Source organism: Sceloporus undulatus, chromosome 1 (assembly GCF_019175285.1).
Source record: "Sceloporus undulatus isolate JIND9_A2432 ecotype Alabama chromosome 1, SceUnd_v1.1, whole genome shotgun sequence".
Classification (NCBI taxonomy): domain Eukaryota; kingdom Metazoa; phylum Chordata; class Lepidosauria; order Squamata; family Phrynosomatidae; genus Sceloporus; species Sceloporus undulatus.
The window spans coordinates 53,106,757-53,123,037 of record NC_056522.1 but is presented as its reverse complement, the minus strand read 5'-3'; the positions used below and the strand labels follow the sequence as shown (position 1 = coordinate 53,123,037).

At 41.3% G+C, this 16,281-nt stretch overlaps 1 protein-coding gene across 1 annotated transcript in view; it reads left to right on the top strand.

Annotated features, from left to right (window-relative positions):
* DNAH8 (dynein axonemal heavy chain 8) overlaps window positions 1-16,281 on the top strand; it is a 204,000-nt gene that overhangs the window by 181,253 nt on the left and 6,466 nt on the right. Inside the window, 4 exon segments of the mRNA XM_042456521.1 lie at window positions 3,566-3,682; window positions 5,736-5,837; window positions 7,473-7,633; window positions 11,360-11,516. Coding sequence (XP_042312455.1) covers window positions 3,566-3,682; window positions 5,736-5,837; window positions 7,473-7,633; window positions 11,360-11,516 — 537 coding nt within the window.

The window sequence follows — 16,281 nt, the reverse complement described above, 5'->3', positions numbered from 1 at the left end:
ACTCCTCCCGGGGTGTCGGAGGTGCGCATCTGTGCACCACCCCAGGAGAGCCACCCACGGACAGGAAAGGGGACTGCGCAGCGCTACCACTGCGCAGTTGCGCAGCTGCGCAGCTCTTATAGGGCTTAGGGAGGCTGTGTGTTAGTCATAGAGCAGAGGATGCCTAACGTGGCTAACCTCTGCTCTTGCAATTGCTGGAGAAGGGTGGGGGGAGGTTATGGATGCGGGGGATGCACGGGCTGGGGAGGGGGGGATAACATCGTTACAAGCGGAGCTCCCATTGAGGTAGTGTGGGGCAGGGGGAGGTATGGTGGTGGGAGAAGGGACTTGCGTTCCAGGGGAAGGCGAGATCGATGCATCATATCTATCTTCCCTTCCTGTCCCCCTCCCAACCTAAGGGACCTGAGGGTCACTCCAACTGTGCCACAAACCCTGTCCCTGCTCCTGTGCAATGCCAGATCGATTAACAACAAGTCCCACATCCTCCATGATTTGTTGGAGGATCATAACTGCGATCTGGCTTGCATTACCGAGACCTGGCTTGGGCCTGATGGAGACGCTGTGTGGGCTCAGGCCCTGCCTGCTGGGTTCTCGGTGAAGGACCAGCCCAGGTTAGGTGGGCGGGGGGTGTGTGGCCTTGATATATAGGAACACCTTGTCCCTCACCAGGAACCACATCCGACAGACATCCTATATCGAGTGTATTTACCTGACCCTAAAGGCTAGGGACAGTCTAGGGATTCTGTTAGTGTATCGGCCACCCCGTGCACTAACGGACTCCCTTAACGAGCTGACACAGCTGGTCGCTGAGCTGATGCTGGAGACGCCCAGGCTACTTGTCCTGGGTGACTTCAACATCTCCCTCACGGCCAGCTATGTTCCACCCGGAGCGGCTCGGGAATTCATGGATACCATGGCGGCCATGGGCCTGTCCCAGCTGATTATGGGTCCTACGCATTTTGCGGGTAATACTCTTGATTTGGTCTTCTGTTCGGATGCGGAAAATCCGTGGGCGGAAATAACTAATATTTCCCCCCTGTCATGGATGGATCATTTCCTGGTGGAGGCAAAAATCAAGGTCTCTACCCAGATCCCCCTGGGGGTGGTGGACCTATTAGGATGGTCCACCCTCGAAGGCTGATGGAACCCAAAAGGTTCCAGGAAGCTTTAGAGGGGTACATGGTTGGAAGTGACGGCGACTCTGTTGATTCCCTCACCGGTATTTGGAATACCAGTCTCTCTAGGGCTATACACAGTATCGCTCCCAAGCGCCCTCTCAGGCCCGCTTCCAAGCGTAAGCCCTGGTATATGGAAGATCTCCGGGCAAGGAAGCGGGAACTGCGACGGCTAGAGTGCCGTTGGCGGAAACACCTTCGCTTACACGACAAGGCTCTCCTAGACCAACTGTTAGAGGACTACGGAGAGGCGATACGAGCAGCTAAGAACTTGTTCTATGGTGCTCGTGTCGCGTCCGCGGAGTCGCGTCCAGCAGAGTTGTTCAGGGTGGTCAGGGAGCTGACTCAGCTCCCTCCCGCCCCGAACCAGATCCTTGAACCTTCTAAGGCCTGCTGTGACCAATTTAATAACTTCTTCGCGGATAAAACCTCTCGGATAAGCGAAGGTCTTAACGCCGACATTAGTGCAGAACCTAGGGTAGAGGCGTCCAGAGCCTCCGTGGACTCCATTAAACTGGATCGGTTTGAGTTGGTAAGTACCGATGATGTGGACAAGATCCTCGGAAGTGTTCGGAAGACAACCTGCTCTCTCGATCCCTGTCCCTCATGGCTAGCGGCTCAGGGGGGACCGGCAGTAACATTATTGTTACGCCGGATTATTAATACATCCTTGAGGAAAGGGCAATTTCCATCTGATCTTAAATTGGCCATTGTAAAACCTTTATTTAAAAAGCCCTCCCTCGACCCCCTGGTACACAATAATTATCGGCCAGTTTCGCTGCTGCCATTTTTGGGGAAGGTGATCGAGAGGGCGGTTGCAATCCAGCTTCAGGCGGTCTTGGATGAAACGGATTATCTGGACCCATTTCAAACTGGCTTCTGGGAGGGTTACGGGGTTGAGACGGCCATGGTCGCCTTGGTCGATGATCTCCGTCTGGGCATCGACAGGGGAAGCGTGTCCCTGTTGGTACTCTTGGACATCTCAGCGGCTTTCGATACCATAGACCATGGTATCCTTCTGGGGCGCCTGGCAGAGGTGGGAATCGGGGGCACTGCGCTCCAGTGGTTCTGGTCCTACCTCTCTGGGAGGTCCCAGATGCTGCAGCTGGGAGACATGTGCTCCGACGAGAGGCCCCTTGAAACCGGGGTCCCTCAAGGAGCCATTCTGTCTCCCATGCTATTTAACATTTACATGAAACCACTGGGAGAGATCATCCGGAGACATGGGGCGCGGGGTTATCAGTACGCTGATGACACCCAAATTATCTTCTCTATGTCTCCGACTGATGCAGTGACTGAGGATGGCGTCTCTCCTCTCGTGGCGTGCCTGGAGTCAGTAATGGGCTGGATGAGGGAAAACCGACTCAAGCTGAATCCAGAGAAAACGGAGGTACTTGTGATAGGTTCCCCTGGTCCAGGAATGGCGGTGGTTCCACCTGTCCTGAACGGGGTCATGCTTCCTGTGAAGGACTCCGTGCGCAGTCTGGGGGTGCTTCTTGACTCGTCGCTTCACCTGACTGCTCAGGTGAATGCGACGGTCAAGAACGCCTGTTATCAGCTTCGGCTTATTCGCCAGCTGCGCCCATACCTGGCCCAGAGGGACCTTGAAACTGTGGTACACGCTCTGGTAACCTCGAGATTGGACTTCTGCAACACACTCTACATGGGGCAACCCTTATACCAAACCTGGAAGCTACAAATGGTACAAAATATGGCAGCCAGGCTGGTCACTGGTACTTCCAGGGCCAGCCATATTACACCGGTGTTAAAAGATCTGCATTGGCTGCCTATCCGCTTCCGGGCACAATATAAGGTGTTGGTGATTACCTATAAAGCCCTAAATGGCTTGGGCCCAGGATACCTGAAGGACCGCTTCTCCCCATACATTCCGTCCCGCACTCTCAGAACATCTGGGCAGCAACTACTTAGGGTTCCAGGGGCTAGACTGTCCTCCACTACGAGGAGGACATTTTCCATCGCCGCCCCAGCCCTTTGGAACACGCTGCCCACAGAGCTCCACTCGGCCACCTCCCTGGCCCAATTTAGAAGGGATTTAAAAACCCTCCTTTTCCACGCTGCATTCCCCGATTAAAGTCCTAATAGGCCTCCCTTCCTCTTTATTGGCAAGAAGACTGGCTAACGGGGTTTTTATTCTGTTTTTATTGTATTTGTAATTTTGATGTGTGTTTTGTATATTGCACTGTTTTTATCATGCTGTTAACCGCCCTGATCTTTGGAAGGGTGGTATAAAAATAAAAATGTTATTTATTTTTTTTTAGTACTGGAAGTTGTTAAAAAAAAATACAGTAATTAGTAGAAATGCCACATAAATAAAAAGACCTGAAGAAAAAAAAACTGTTTTCTTTCTTTATTTTCTTTTTTAAATTAAGGAAAGACGTAAATTTGGTCCCTTAGGCTGGAATATTCCTTATGAATTCAACTCAGCAGATTTCACAGCAAGTGTTCAATTTATACAGAATCATTTGGATGAATGTGACATCAAGAAAGTGAGTTTACATTATACTTTCTTTGTATTTAGAGAAGGTAGTGAAGTTTGGCATATCTAAGGTCAGCCAGGAGTTTCAGATGCTTATAATGCTTGCTTCCAGAAAAAATTAGCTGTAGAGCCACAGATTCACAGGTTTGGAAGAAAATCGTACCTGGGTGCCAATTTTGCCCCTATCTGTAACACCTAATCCCCTGAAATGACAGTTTTGTGTAACCAGAATTCTTCTTTTTCAAGTGGTGGTAAGGGACAGATTTCTATACTTGGGCATCCTTTTGAAAGTGGTTGACATGTTGTGGTATACAGAGCAGTAGCCACACAAGTGAAATTCAGTAAGTCTTCTGCTGATACCCCGCCCCTCAATGTTCATAATATCATCAACACTCCTTTTCTGTCTCTGTGGACAACATTTCTATTCAACCAGTCCAGCAAGCCCGCAGTCTTGGTTTTATCTTTGATTCTTCTCTGTCGTGTATCCCTCAGATCCAGACCACAGCCAAGGCTTGTAGATTCTTTTTATACAACATTGCCAAAATCTGACTTTATCTCTCTGCCTCTACTGCCAAGATCTTGGTCCATGCCTTAGTGGTCTCACGACTTGATTACTGTAACGTCCTCCTGGCTGGGCTTCCTCTTTCTCACCTCCGTCCTTTAATTTCCGTCCAGCATTCAGCTGCACACATTATCACATCCGCCCACCGCTCTGACCACATCTCTCCTGTGTTGGCATCCCTTCACTGGCTCCCCCTCCCTTTCTGTATTCAGTATAAGCTCCTGCTGTCCATGTTTAAAGCCCTCCATGGGTTGGCCCGTCCATACTTATCAGACCTTCTTTCTCCTCACCTTCCCACTTGGGCCCTCCGTTCTGGTAGTCAAGATCTGCTGTCCCAGCCCAGGGTTTCCTCTGCCCCATCTCGGATTCGCCCCTTTTCACTTGCTGCCCCTCATTCCTGGAACCTTCTTCCCCCACAAGCAAGAGCCATCACTTCTTTAACCAGCTTCAAAACGGAGCTGAAAACCATCCTGTTCAGAGAAGCGTTCCCAGGCATTGCATAATTGTCACTTGCCATTTGATGTTTTTTTGTTGTCTGTTTTATTGAATTATTTCCTGTATTGCCATGTGTTTTATATGTATTATCCTACTAGAGAGGCCCTTTCCCCACCACCTTTCCCTTCTCTTTCTGTGTCGTGTCTTTCTAGATTGTAAGCCTGAGGACAGGGAACCATCCAATTAAAAAGATTGTATGTACAGCACTGTGTAAATTTACAGCGCTTTATAAATAAAGGTTAATAATAATAATAATAATAATAATAATAATAATAATAATAATAATAATAATGTACACTGATGGTGTCATATAAATAAACAATGACAGGTTAAATTGTACCTCTTGTTAGTGCTCAAATAGCAAGGGAGCGCATTTGTTATTCCAGTATCTCCAACATGTTCACAGTACGTGGGCACTGTGTGTTAGTATCACATGGAATTGATAATTTATAATCATACTGCCAAAAGAATACTTCTGAAATGCATATTAGAAATGTCTCAGATTATCTGTTCAGTATTCATTTTCTCATGTTCAGGATAAAAGGTTAGTAACAACAAAGTTTTGCATTCTAGTTCAGTTTCTCCAAGACAGTAAATGGCTTTCTTTTTATTATTTTCTATTTTGGGACATTTCTTAAAGCAGTTCAGTTTTCTTTGAGGTTAACAATTTAGTTCTCATGACAATAGGTCAGAGTTGTAGAGGTCTACAAATGATCCATGAACCCAAGAGCGGTCTCTGTATGAGTAATGTTAATTATGAATAAATACTTAGATTGTTCCTCCCATTCCTAAAACTTAGATAAGTAAAAACATGTTTGTTCAAACAGGCTTTTGAAGATGTAATGTGGCCTTCAGAACTTAAAACTTTAAGATTGTGGATATTATGAAATGATGTTTTAGTTTTACGCCTCATGTTTTAATTGCATTTAAGTCATGTATTTTATTTATAAATACCATCAATGATTAAATGATCATTTTTGCATTTACTGTGTAAAATTTCCTCTAGGGAATATCATGGAGTACAGTCCGATACATGATTGGAGAAGTACAGTATGGAGGCAGAGTCACTGATGATTATGACAAACGTCTTCTTAATTGCTTTGCAAGGGTAAGAAAAATGTGATAAAATAGTGTTTAATCTTAAACATTCCCTGAACATTGCGGAGGGGCAGTCCACCCAAACAGGGATATCTGCCAGAAAAAGGCAGGGGTTATGTGATCTGGAAGTTCTTTTGTTGGGAAACCTTTGCTCCTTTTCTTCTTTCAGTTCTCCTGTCTCTCCTAAAACAGAGCAATTTTAGGCCACCATTTCTCATACTATCTGATCTCAGTATTACTCATTATTGCTTCCCTTGGCTTTTTCCTGTTGTTTTTGTTATTGGTCCAAAACACACTGCAAAAATAATCCAGTTCGACATTGCTTTAAATGCCCTAACTCAGTGCTAGGGAATCCTAGGAACTGTAGTTTATAGTGGCACCAAAGCTCTCTGACAGAGAAGGCCTAAATGGCTCACAAAACTACAGTTCCTGGAATTCACTAGCATTTCGGCAGGGCAGTTAAAGTGGTCTCAAACTGAATTATTTCTGCAGTGTGTATTGGGCCATTGTTGTTCTTCTTCTTTCTATACATAATTGGAGAAGTTCAGTATGAAGGCAGGGTCACTGATGATTATTATAAGCATATTCTTAACTGCTTGCAAGAATAAGAAAATATGAGAAAACATAAACAACTTCCTCCTCCTTATTCCTTTTCTTTTTCTTACATTTCCACTTCCTCCACCCTTACTTCTTCAGCTTTTTCTATTGTAGCTGTTAGGTTTTTAATCATCTTTTCCTTCTGTCTTAGTATATCTGTAATGGGTTCTGGAGGAAAATATCCTGAAAGTCCTGTAAAACAAAAGATGAAATCTTCAGAAAATTTCCCCAGTTCTTTCAGAGCCAAGGAAAGAATAACCAGAGCAGCATTTTTAGAAAGAAGATATTAAACAGCTTGGTGGAGCCACTTGCCACAATGCTTTTCTCTTCCCACTATTCACCCTGCAATGAATTCAGCTATCAGAGCAGTTTGGAAAATGGCAAACTTGCTATTTCAAGTCAGCTGTGAAGCTGCCAAAAATAGTGCCTGACATGTTGTCTCTGATGAAAATTTTCAGGCAGAAGGGGTGGCCTCCAATGCCAGTCAGAGTAATCTGACAGTTCTACCTGGTCCATACCTTTTTCCTTGGCCAGTCACATGTAATGCTTTATGTCAAATGTTTTGCAAGCTTTATAATGCAAGTCAGTAGACAGGAGAAGCATAAATGCAATAGACATTATTTCTTACCACTTTTTCTACTATCTTCTAACTTGAAGGTATGGCTAGAATTTCATAGTAAGTGAGCAATGTTCCATTCCATTTTTAGTGAGAAATTGTTCTCCCAAGACATATTAAAGCATTATTGTGGACAAAATGGTCAATATATATATGTTTTCCATAAAAAGGGGGGGGGATGTTTTCTGTGCTTTATATAATGAGCCAGGTTAATGTATTTGAAGAATAGAAACTAGAGGACTGATGTACATTGATGGGAAAGTTTTAGATCTTTTCACTATAGAACTGCTGCTTCTTTTTATCTTTCTTGGGTCTTAACAGTTCCTAACCAAGATGCTACCTTAACTGAAAACATTTGTGATTTTTTAAATTAAAGTGCAGTTCCACACACAGACAGACACACACACACATCTTCTATTCTACTTTTTACAGGTTTGGTTCAGTGAGAAGATGTTTGAGAGCACATTTTGTTTTTACACTGGATATAAAATCCCTGTGTGTAAAACTCTGGAGCAGTACCATGAGTACATTTCAACTCTCCCTGCTATGGACAGCCCAGAAGTCTTCGGCCTTCATCCTAATGCAGACATCACGTAAGTCTAGCAGAGATGAAATTCTTCAGGTCTTTTGAAGTTCCCTGCATTATATAAATAAGAAACTATATTATATCCAAATGTATATGAATTTATAACTTTTGAGTAGACCTTGAAAAAGTTACTTATTCAATCACTATCTGGCAGAATTTCCAGAATCCCTCACACTGGAGAGGACTGGAAGATTCAAGGAATTGCATTCTAAAAACATAATTTTTCCAAACTCTGTCTTTGAAAAGCCTTTTCCAGTTATGTATTCAAGTCTTTTAGTCCCACTGTCAAGTCAATTCTCAAGTCTGTATTTTCAAATCTCAATTCGAGTCCCAGGTCCTTGCCAGATGCTTTCCAGTCAAGTCACCAGTCTAAGTGACAACTTCTAATGTGGGGTGCATTTTTCAGAAAGGAACAGCAAATGTGTTGGGGAATGTGCTTGAGGTCTATCCAGCAGCATCTCTCCACTGCACATCAGAGGATCCTTTTAAAGTGTTTTTAAAAGATTTAGAGGGATCCTTCCACCTCAAGCCCATTGCCTAATGCATTTGCCAAGAAATGCACCTTGTACTTTGGCATTGGATCTTTCTTGCTGCTTGAAGTGAATGGCATTAGCAAGTCAGTCACTAAAAATATACAAGTCTCAAGGCAAGTCAAACCAGTGTGTCATTTTTGCCAAGTCAAGTCCCAGTCATTGAAATGACTTGAGTCCAACCTAAGTCCAAGTCAATAGACTAAAGTCTACATCACTGGGCTTTTCTGAACTGTTTATAGATTGGATGCTGCAATGCTATTTAAGCTTATGTGGAAGTGGACATACATCCCATTGAACTGAATGGGCCCCTGTGTAGACAGCCGTTGGTTTTCACAAGTTTCTAAATTCTAAAATGTAATTTTCAAAATGTGATTAGACTGTAAACATAGAAAAGCTTTCCAAAACACTGGAGGTTAATTTCAGTAATAGTTCTAGTGCCATCCTATTATTTTAAATACTTTGTCCAACATTTTTACAAGCTGAATTTTAATTAAACAGATTGCAAAATATGGATATTGTTTTATTAGTTCTCATGATGCTTCTCAGGATTTAATGACAGAATTTCATTCACACCTGATAAACAATTCCATTTTAAATGTTATTTTGTACTGAGTCAGTTTCAACCATTAAATACATGACAGGTTGCACGGTATTTTATGCTTCAAGTACTGCATGATCTACTACAGGATGTAATCAATCATCATTATATTTTGTTTTATATGAATCATGTTGTTTGCAAGATGCTCATGCTTAGCATTTTCATAATTGCTAAAAATGTATGAAATGTTTCATTGCATTGTTAATAGGCTTTCAACATTTGATTCTCAAATATGACATTTACCCACTGTTTTAAAAAGTTTTAACATACATAGATTTTTTTGTCTATTTTATAACTTGCAGCTAGAGGGACAGAGTCTAACTTCTACATTTTGTTTGAAAGATAGAAGTGTATTCTCAGTAGAAATGCTCATATCTGAAAATCCACTCCTGGAGAGATACTTATACTATAGCTTTGACATTTGGTATTTTATTACAACACATATCATTTTTTGACATTTAATTGTTATTCTCCTGAAAATTATATCCATGTTTTCCAAAGTAATGTAAGAAGCAGCCCTAAGATATAGAACTCATTATAAAAGTAAGAGTAGCACATATTGCAGTATGCTAGCCACTGCTCTTATGAACCATTTGACCTATAATGTTTGTGAAGAAAGCAGTAGTCTCTGGATTATGGCAGTATATATTTTCTACCAAAACTCTTAGTTTATCTTCTCCCCTTTCTCTTTTTATGCTGCTTTATGAAGTGAGGGTGTTGTTTTCCTTGCACATCTCATCTAAGCTAAAAGTCAGTTTTGAAACATCAGTATCTTGAAACATACCAGTTTAGTTCCTGAATGGTTAGCACATTACTGTTCTGGGAATATGCAGGAGTTTTACATTCTCCCCTGCAAAACCTCTTTTTTAAACCAAGTTTTTAATCTTTAAATTAAAGTTTAAATTCCCAAATTGTGTCATTTGAAAAAAATCATTTGGAGCTATAACATTTCTCTAAGCTTCCTTATTTCTGAATATTTTCAAAGAGTCGATCAATTTATATACAGTGCACATGCCTGTAACCTGCTAATATATATGCCTGGGAGCAATGAGTTACCATCAAAAATAATGAAAGTGTTGAGGAGCTCAGAAACTCAAAAAGTTGGAAATGATATTTTAAATCAGAGATGGCCAGCCTTTGAAAACACACTATTTTTCAAATACTAATCCAGGGAAAAGAATTATCCAGTTTCCTTATGAATAGTCAGATTCTATAATAAACTTTGTATCATCTACCATTAAAAACATCACAAGGATCGTTGGCCCTCCGTATTGGTGAACTAGCCGTACACGGATTGGAGTATCCACCAATGGCCCTGCACATGTTACACATCCATTGAAAATGATGGGACTTGTTGTCCCTTATTTTTTAGTATCTGCGGGAGTGTATCTCCAGAACAGAACCTCTGTGGATATGGAGGGCCAAATCTATGGAGATGCATTGGGGACTGAGATGCCATCTGTAGTCTTGGATATATGGGAAATGAACATGCTTCCTTGTCTGTATCTGCACCGCAGAAATAATCCAGTTTGACATGACTTTAACTGCCATGGCTCAATGCTATGGAATTCTGGGAATTGTAGTTTTGTGAGATATCTAGCCTTCTCTGTCAGAGAGCTCTGGCACAATAGCAAATTAAAATTCCCAGAATTCCACAGCATTGAGTCATAGGAGTTAAAGTGGTGTCAAACTGGGTTATTTCTGCTGAGGAGATGCAGCTCTTAAAATGCCTGAAAGAGACAGATTGGAAATGTCTTGTCCTGCCAGCATGTGCTTGGTGAATACTATAACATTTTCTATTACTATATGCACAGAGATCCATTGAACCTCTTGCTTCCCCCCCCCTCTACTTTTTCCATGTGGACAGGAGGAGGAGTTCCAAAGCTTTTGTTTAAGATGACTATAGACACAACTTCCATACCTTCCAAATCAGCCATTGTGATTTAATGCTAAATATGGTCAATTTGAAAACAAGCCACATTTGAACTGTATTTTTTTTACTTGTTTAAACAAACTATAGTTACTGTTAACCACAATTCCTGGTTTTGATGAAAGTTATGTTTAACTTAAAGTAGAATCAAAAGCTTCCTCTTGGATATAGAGAGATAAATATGTGGATCTTAAACTCACCATGGTCCATTCATGAAGTACTATGGCTTTGGGCTCACAGACTTCACTCTTATCCTTTTTCCTACACATGGGGAGGGCATTTAATCTACCAGACAGATCAGGTTCTCTTGGTGTAGACCCCAAGAGAAAATGAAGAAAAACAAACTTACTTCTGGAAATAGTTGCAAGATTAAAATAGCCTTAACACAAAGAAGTATAAAGCTGTAGCTGAACTGATCCATTTTAGAGAAATGAAACAATTTTTTTATAGCATTTGTGGATGTGTCCCTCTTTTTCTCCTGCAGTGTCAGATTGGAGGAGCATTTGATATTCAGAAAAAGCTCACATTATTGGCATTTCAGCAGCTTAGTCTTTCCCAGTCCCAATGTAATGTGATCTGAACTTGACTTTCCTGTGTGTACACATGTTATTTGCCAATTTATTGTTCCCATGAATTTCTGAACTGCTAAGTAGTATTTAACATTTCTCTTAGGTATCAAAGCAACACAGCAGCAGACGTCTTGAACACAATAACCAATATTCAGCCAAAGGAAAGTGGAGGTGGAGTAGGAGAAACTCGAGAAGCCATCGTGTATCGATTAGCAGAAGACATGCTTGAGAAGCTGCCTCCTGATTATATACCCCATGAGGTAAATGATCTAAATAGCATATGAGATATTTCCAAAAAGATACAGATATGAAAAAGTATTTTCACTTATTGTGGGAGACATTTGGGTCAGCTGTAGCTTCCAGGTCATTTGGAAACCTGGACATTAAAGCATAAAGCATACTAAATTGATGGAAACAGTATTTACCTTCTTCTCTGCATGTTTTCCTGGAGGTGATTTTTCTTTCAAAAGTGGCTGCTGATTTTAAATGAAAGGAAAACTGAAGACTGAAGCAGAATAGTAATAGCAATAGCAAGTACATTTCTATACCACTTATCAGTGCACTTAAGCACTCCCTAAGCGGTTTATAAAATGTAAGCTAATTGCCGCCAACAAGCTGGGTACTCATTTTAGCAACCTCAGAGGTTGCAAGTCCGAGTTGGCCCTGAGCCCCTGGCTGGTATTGAATTCACAACCTTTTGGTGATATAGGGCAGGCGGTGCCACTATTGAGTGGCACCGCTCACATGGGGGACATGTTGAAGACGTGTGGGCATCTGAGCGCCCATACATCTCTTCCAGGAAGCGTCGTCATAAGGGCTGCAATGCAGCTCTTACAATGTCACAAAAAGGAGCCACTCCTGCTCTGAGCCTAGGCTCTACTCTAATGATCTGCCTGAAATTGTGTCCTTGTACATCAGCTCCCTCTTCACAGATGACAGCAGGGATAGACAATACTGATTTCAGCAATTGGCAGTGAGTATGAAAACTATAGGTCAACTAAGTTTGGTATAAATAAAAGGAGCATGGTCTTTTGCTCATCTCAACAACCTGAAGGCTTGTAGCCTGTTGATTTTTACTCTCCAGGCTCCAGTTCAAGTGAACATTCTTATGTAATAAGAAGGCTTACTATGTGCCTTACTCTAGATTACTTTAGACTCAGGGGCCTGTTACAAACGGGTGTAAAGTACGTCCTGGGGACGTACTAGGGTTAGGGAAAGTGCGTGCCTTACGCACGTACCTAACCCTAATACGTCCCCAGGATGTACAAAATGGCGGCGCCTATTCCACACGGGGGCCGCCATTACGACGTCACAAATGTGCCGCCTCCAAATGGGTTGGTGCGGACGTGACGTCTTTGCGCCGTGTGAGGGCATATAGAGCACCCTTTCCGCAGTGCTAGAAGGAGCTCTGAAATGGAGCTCCTTCCACGGTTTGCATCGCTGGTACAGCCTTTAGACGGCTGCGCCAGTGACGCAAGGGAGAAAGGGGATGAGCGGCCCCTTTCTCTGCATCCCCGCCACCGTCGGACGTCCTTGGGGCATGAAGCCCCAAAGACACCCCTTTCCAAGCCGCAGGGAAGCGGCCTTTTGCCGCTTTCCCGCAGCCTGGAAAGCGGTGGATCGGGGCCTCAGAGGCTGCCGTTCTGGCAGCTGAGGCCCCAATCCGGCGGGGAAAGGGCCGGTTACAGGACGCCCCAAACGGGCAGTCTGTAACCCACCAGAGACTGCCATTTTTTCCTGGCTCTAACAACAATTCAGTCTAGATACTGAGTCCTGCAACATTTCCATTAGAATCTATATTTTAGGAGGGTGACTAAAATGGTGAAGGGTCCTATGAGAAATGACTTAGGGAGCTGGAGATGTTTAGCCTGGAGAAGAGAAGGTTAAGAGGTGATATGATAGCCCCCTTTAAATATTTGATGGGTTGTCATATTGAAGAGGAAGTAAGCTTGTTTTTGGCTGCTCCAGAGAATAGGACCCCCAACAGTGGATGTAAGATCCAGAAAAAGAGATTCCACCTCAACATTAGGAGGAGCTTCCTGACAGTAAGGGCTGTTTGACAGTGGAACACACTCCCCCCGGAGCGTAGTGGAATTTCCTTCCTTGGAGGTCTTTAAGCAAAGGCTGGATGGCCTCCTGTTGGGTATGCTTGGGTTGAGAGTTCCTGCATGACAAGGGGTTGGATTGAATGGCCCTTGTGGTCTCTTCCAACTTTATGATTCTATGATTCAAGGTTGTTGTTGTTGTTTTAAAATGCTTTCAGTAAAGCCAGCAACAAGAGATTGAGTGCAAGTAGGAAGGCACTATATATTCCTGAACCCAGCAGAACAGTTTTTCCAGGGGGCTGCTCTCCCAAGTGCCAGTTATTGTTTGCTGACTCTCAAAGATTCAATATTTATTTCAAAATAAGTATTGTCCTTGAGCAATGATTTTATACACTTCAGTACTTTTTTTCTCCTTGTAAAAAACAACAACAAAATATTAGAACTGTAATAACATTCTTCATGTTTGCCTGAATTTTCGTGCATAAGAGGCAATGTGGAACATGCTAGGAGAGGAAATGTTTTGTGAAGCCACCATGTTTATTGTTTTGGGCATTCTATTTGCCCCTTGTTCATAGATGCTTCTTTCTCTTGGTGGCATTTTGTTAAAAAGAAGAATGGCTGGTTAAATGATGATTTTACCACAAAGTAACCTCCCAATCATTTTCAAGCAAGAACGAATATCTCAATGGATGAAAGATTTAAAAAACCTTGTTTGGAAAGGTGGTAGACCAAGAATGAGATGGGTAACACTGAAAGACAGTAAAGAGAGAGGGGGTCATGGTCTACCACATCTTAAATTGTATATGCGGGCTTGCAATTTATGCTGGATTCAGGAATGGATAAAACTGGATAACAAAAACCTATTGAATTTAGAAGGGACAGGTTTAATACATGGTTGGCATGCCTATTTATTGTATGAAGGGAAAGTAACCTACAAAGAATTTTATGATTATCCTATAAGGAAAGCCCTTATGTTGACATGGGAAAAAATTAAGGAAAGATTTTATGTTAAATTTCTGTTATGGACCTCTGTACAAGAAGCTTTTTTTGGTAAAGGGAAAGCCGAAGTCAAATGGCTGACCTATAGAGATTTAACCAAAATATGTAAGAAGACCGGGTTGGAAATAAAACAAAAAGAAGAATTATTAAAAGAGGGCATAAACTTGAATTGGTTTATGTACTTGCAGATAAAAGAAAGATTTAAAGAAGATAATAAGAATATTGGCATTGAGTCAATAATCAATGAACTAGATGTCATTTATTATTATTATTATTATTATTAACCTTTATTTATAAAGCGCTGTAAGTTTACACAGCGCTGTACATCAATTTTTTAGTCAGACGGTTCCCTGCCCTCAGGCTTACAATCTAAAAGACACGACACAAAAGGAGAAGGGAGTGGTGGTGGGGAATAGGATCATATTAATAATATGATCAAATAGGATTTGGTAGAAAAGAGACAAAAACAAAATATCAAAGTTGTATAAGATATTGTTAAAAAGAGAATTGGAAAGGGAGGTTATAAAGGAAAATATGATACGTTGGGCACAGGATATTGAACGCCCAATAATGTATGAGGATTGGCAAAAATCATGGAAAATGACAAACAAATTCACGGCTTCACAAGACCTAAAAGAAAATTATATAAAAATAGCATATAGGTGGTATTTGACACCTTTGAAACTTAAAAAAATATATAAGACAAAAGATATACAGTGTTGGAAATGTAAAAAAGACCCTGGCTCACTATATCATATGTGGTGGGCATGCAATAAGATTAAATTTCTGGAGAAAAATACATCAAATTATTCAAAAAATATTCATGATGGATTTTGAGATGAGACCAGAATTTTACTTGCTGAACATGACCTCAGCTTTGAATAAAGATATAGAAAGCAAACATTGGAGGGTACTGTGATGGGAGCAAGACTGGTCATAGCAAAAAATTGGAAAAATAGTGCTCCACCAACCCTAGAAGACTGGTCACAAAAACTATTAGAACTAAGAGAAATGGATAGACTCACATATATGGTTAATAACAAAGGTGAATAACGAAGAATGGTTACCTGTATTGCAGTTTTGGTAAAAGAAATACAATTTTAAAAAAGACTTAATGTTGTAAATTTATCAACTGATGAAATCAATACAGATGGGAACTCTCAATTAATTAAGCTAGAAGTGAAGCCAAAAATTGAAAGCAGTAATGCTGGAATACAGCTAAAAAGTATTTGTGGCAATTGTATGTAAGTAAAAAGATACAGAGATTTGACTAACTCTTTAATGTATATGATAATGTTTTGAAAGAATTCGTAAAAACAAAGCACATTGTATATAATGTAAATATTTATGTGAAATAAAGAGGGGGGGAGGAAAGAATGGCTGGAATATTCTAGTCTATAAGCTACTTAGCTATGAAACTACAGAGTGGGAATGTGAGTCAGCTGCTGTCCAATACGTGGGGACTGGGGGGACTTTCACAGTGCTACATGTTCCCTAAAGAATTGGATATGTAGATACTATGAATATGAACCAGCTGTTATGAATATGTATGCCTAAATTACACATTTGTAACTGTCTTAATGAACTCTAGCCAACATCTCAGGTGATCAGGTTTCACTATGAAGATATGTCACCATGCAGCCATATAATGCAATAAAATATCATGGCACCATATTAGATTTACACTCACTTTGACTTAATGAATTTGATTATTTTGTTTTGCAATCAGTCCCATCAATCACCCAAACTGGGGCAAATATGGATCTAGTTTTTTTGATGTTGGGATTATATCTATGAAATGTACCCTCTTTGTTTCAGTTTAGTACTAAATATTCTGTTATAGGGAATCCTCAGTCCTGCATAAAGGGAGAAGTAAAGGTTCTTAATGATGTTAGAACAGGAATTTGGCTGGATGTGTATCTAATGGTGGTACTTTAAGGAAAAATTATTAGCTAATCAATTACCAATGAGAATGGCTCCC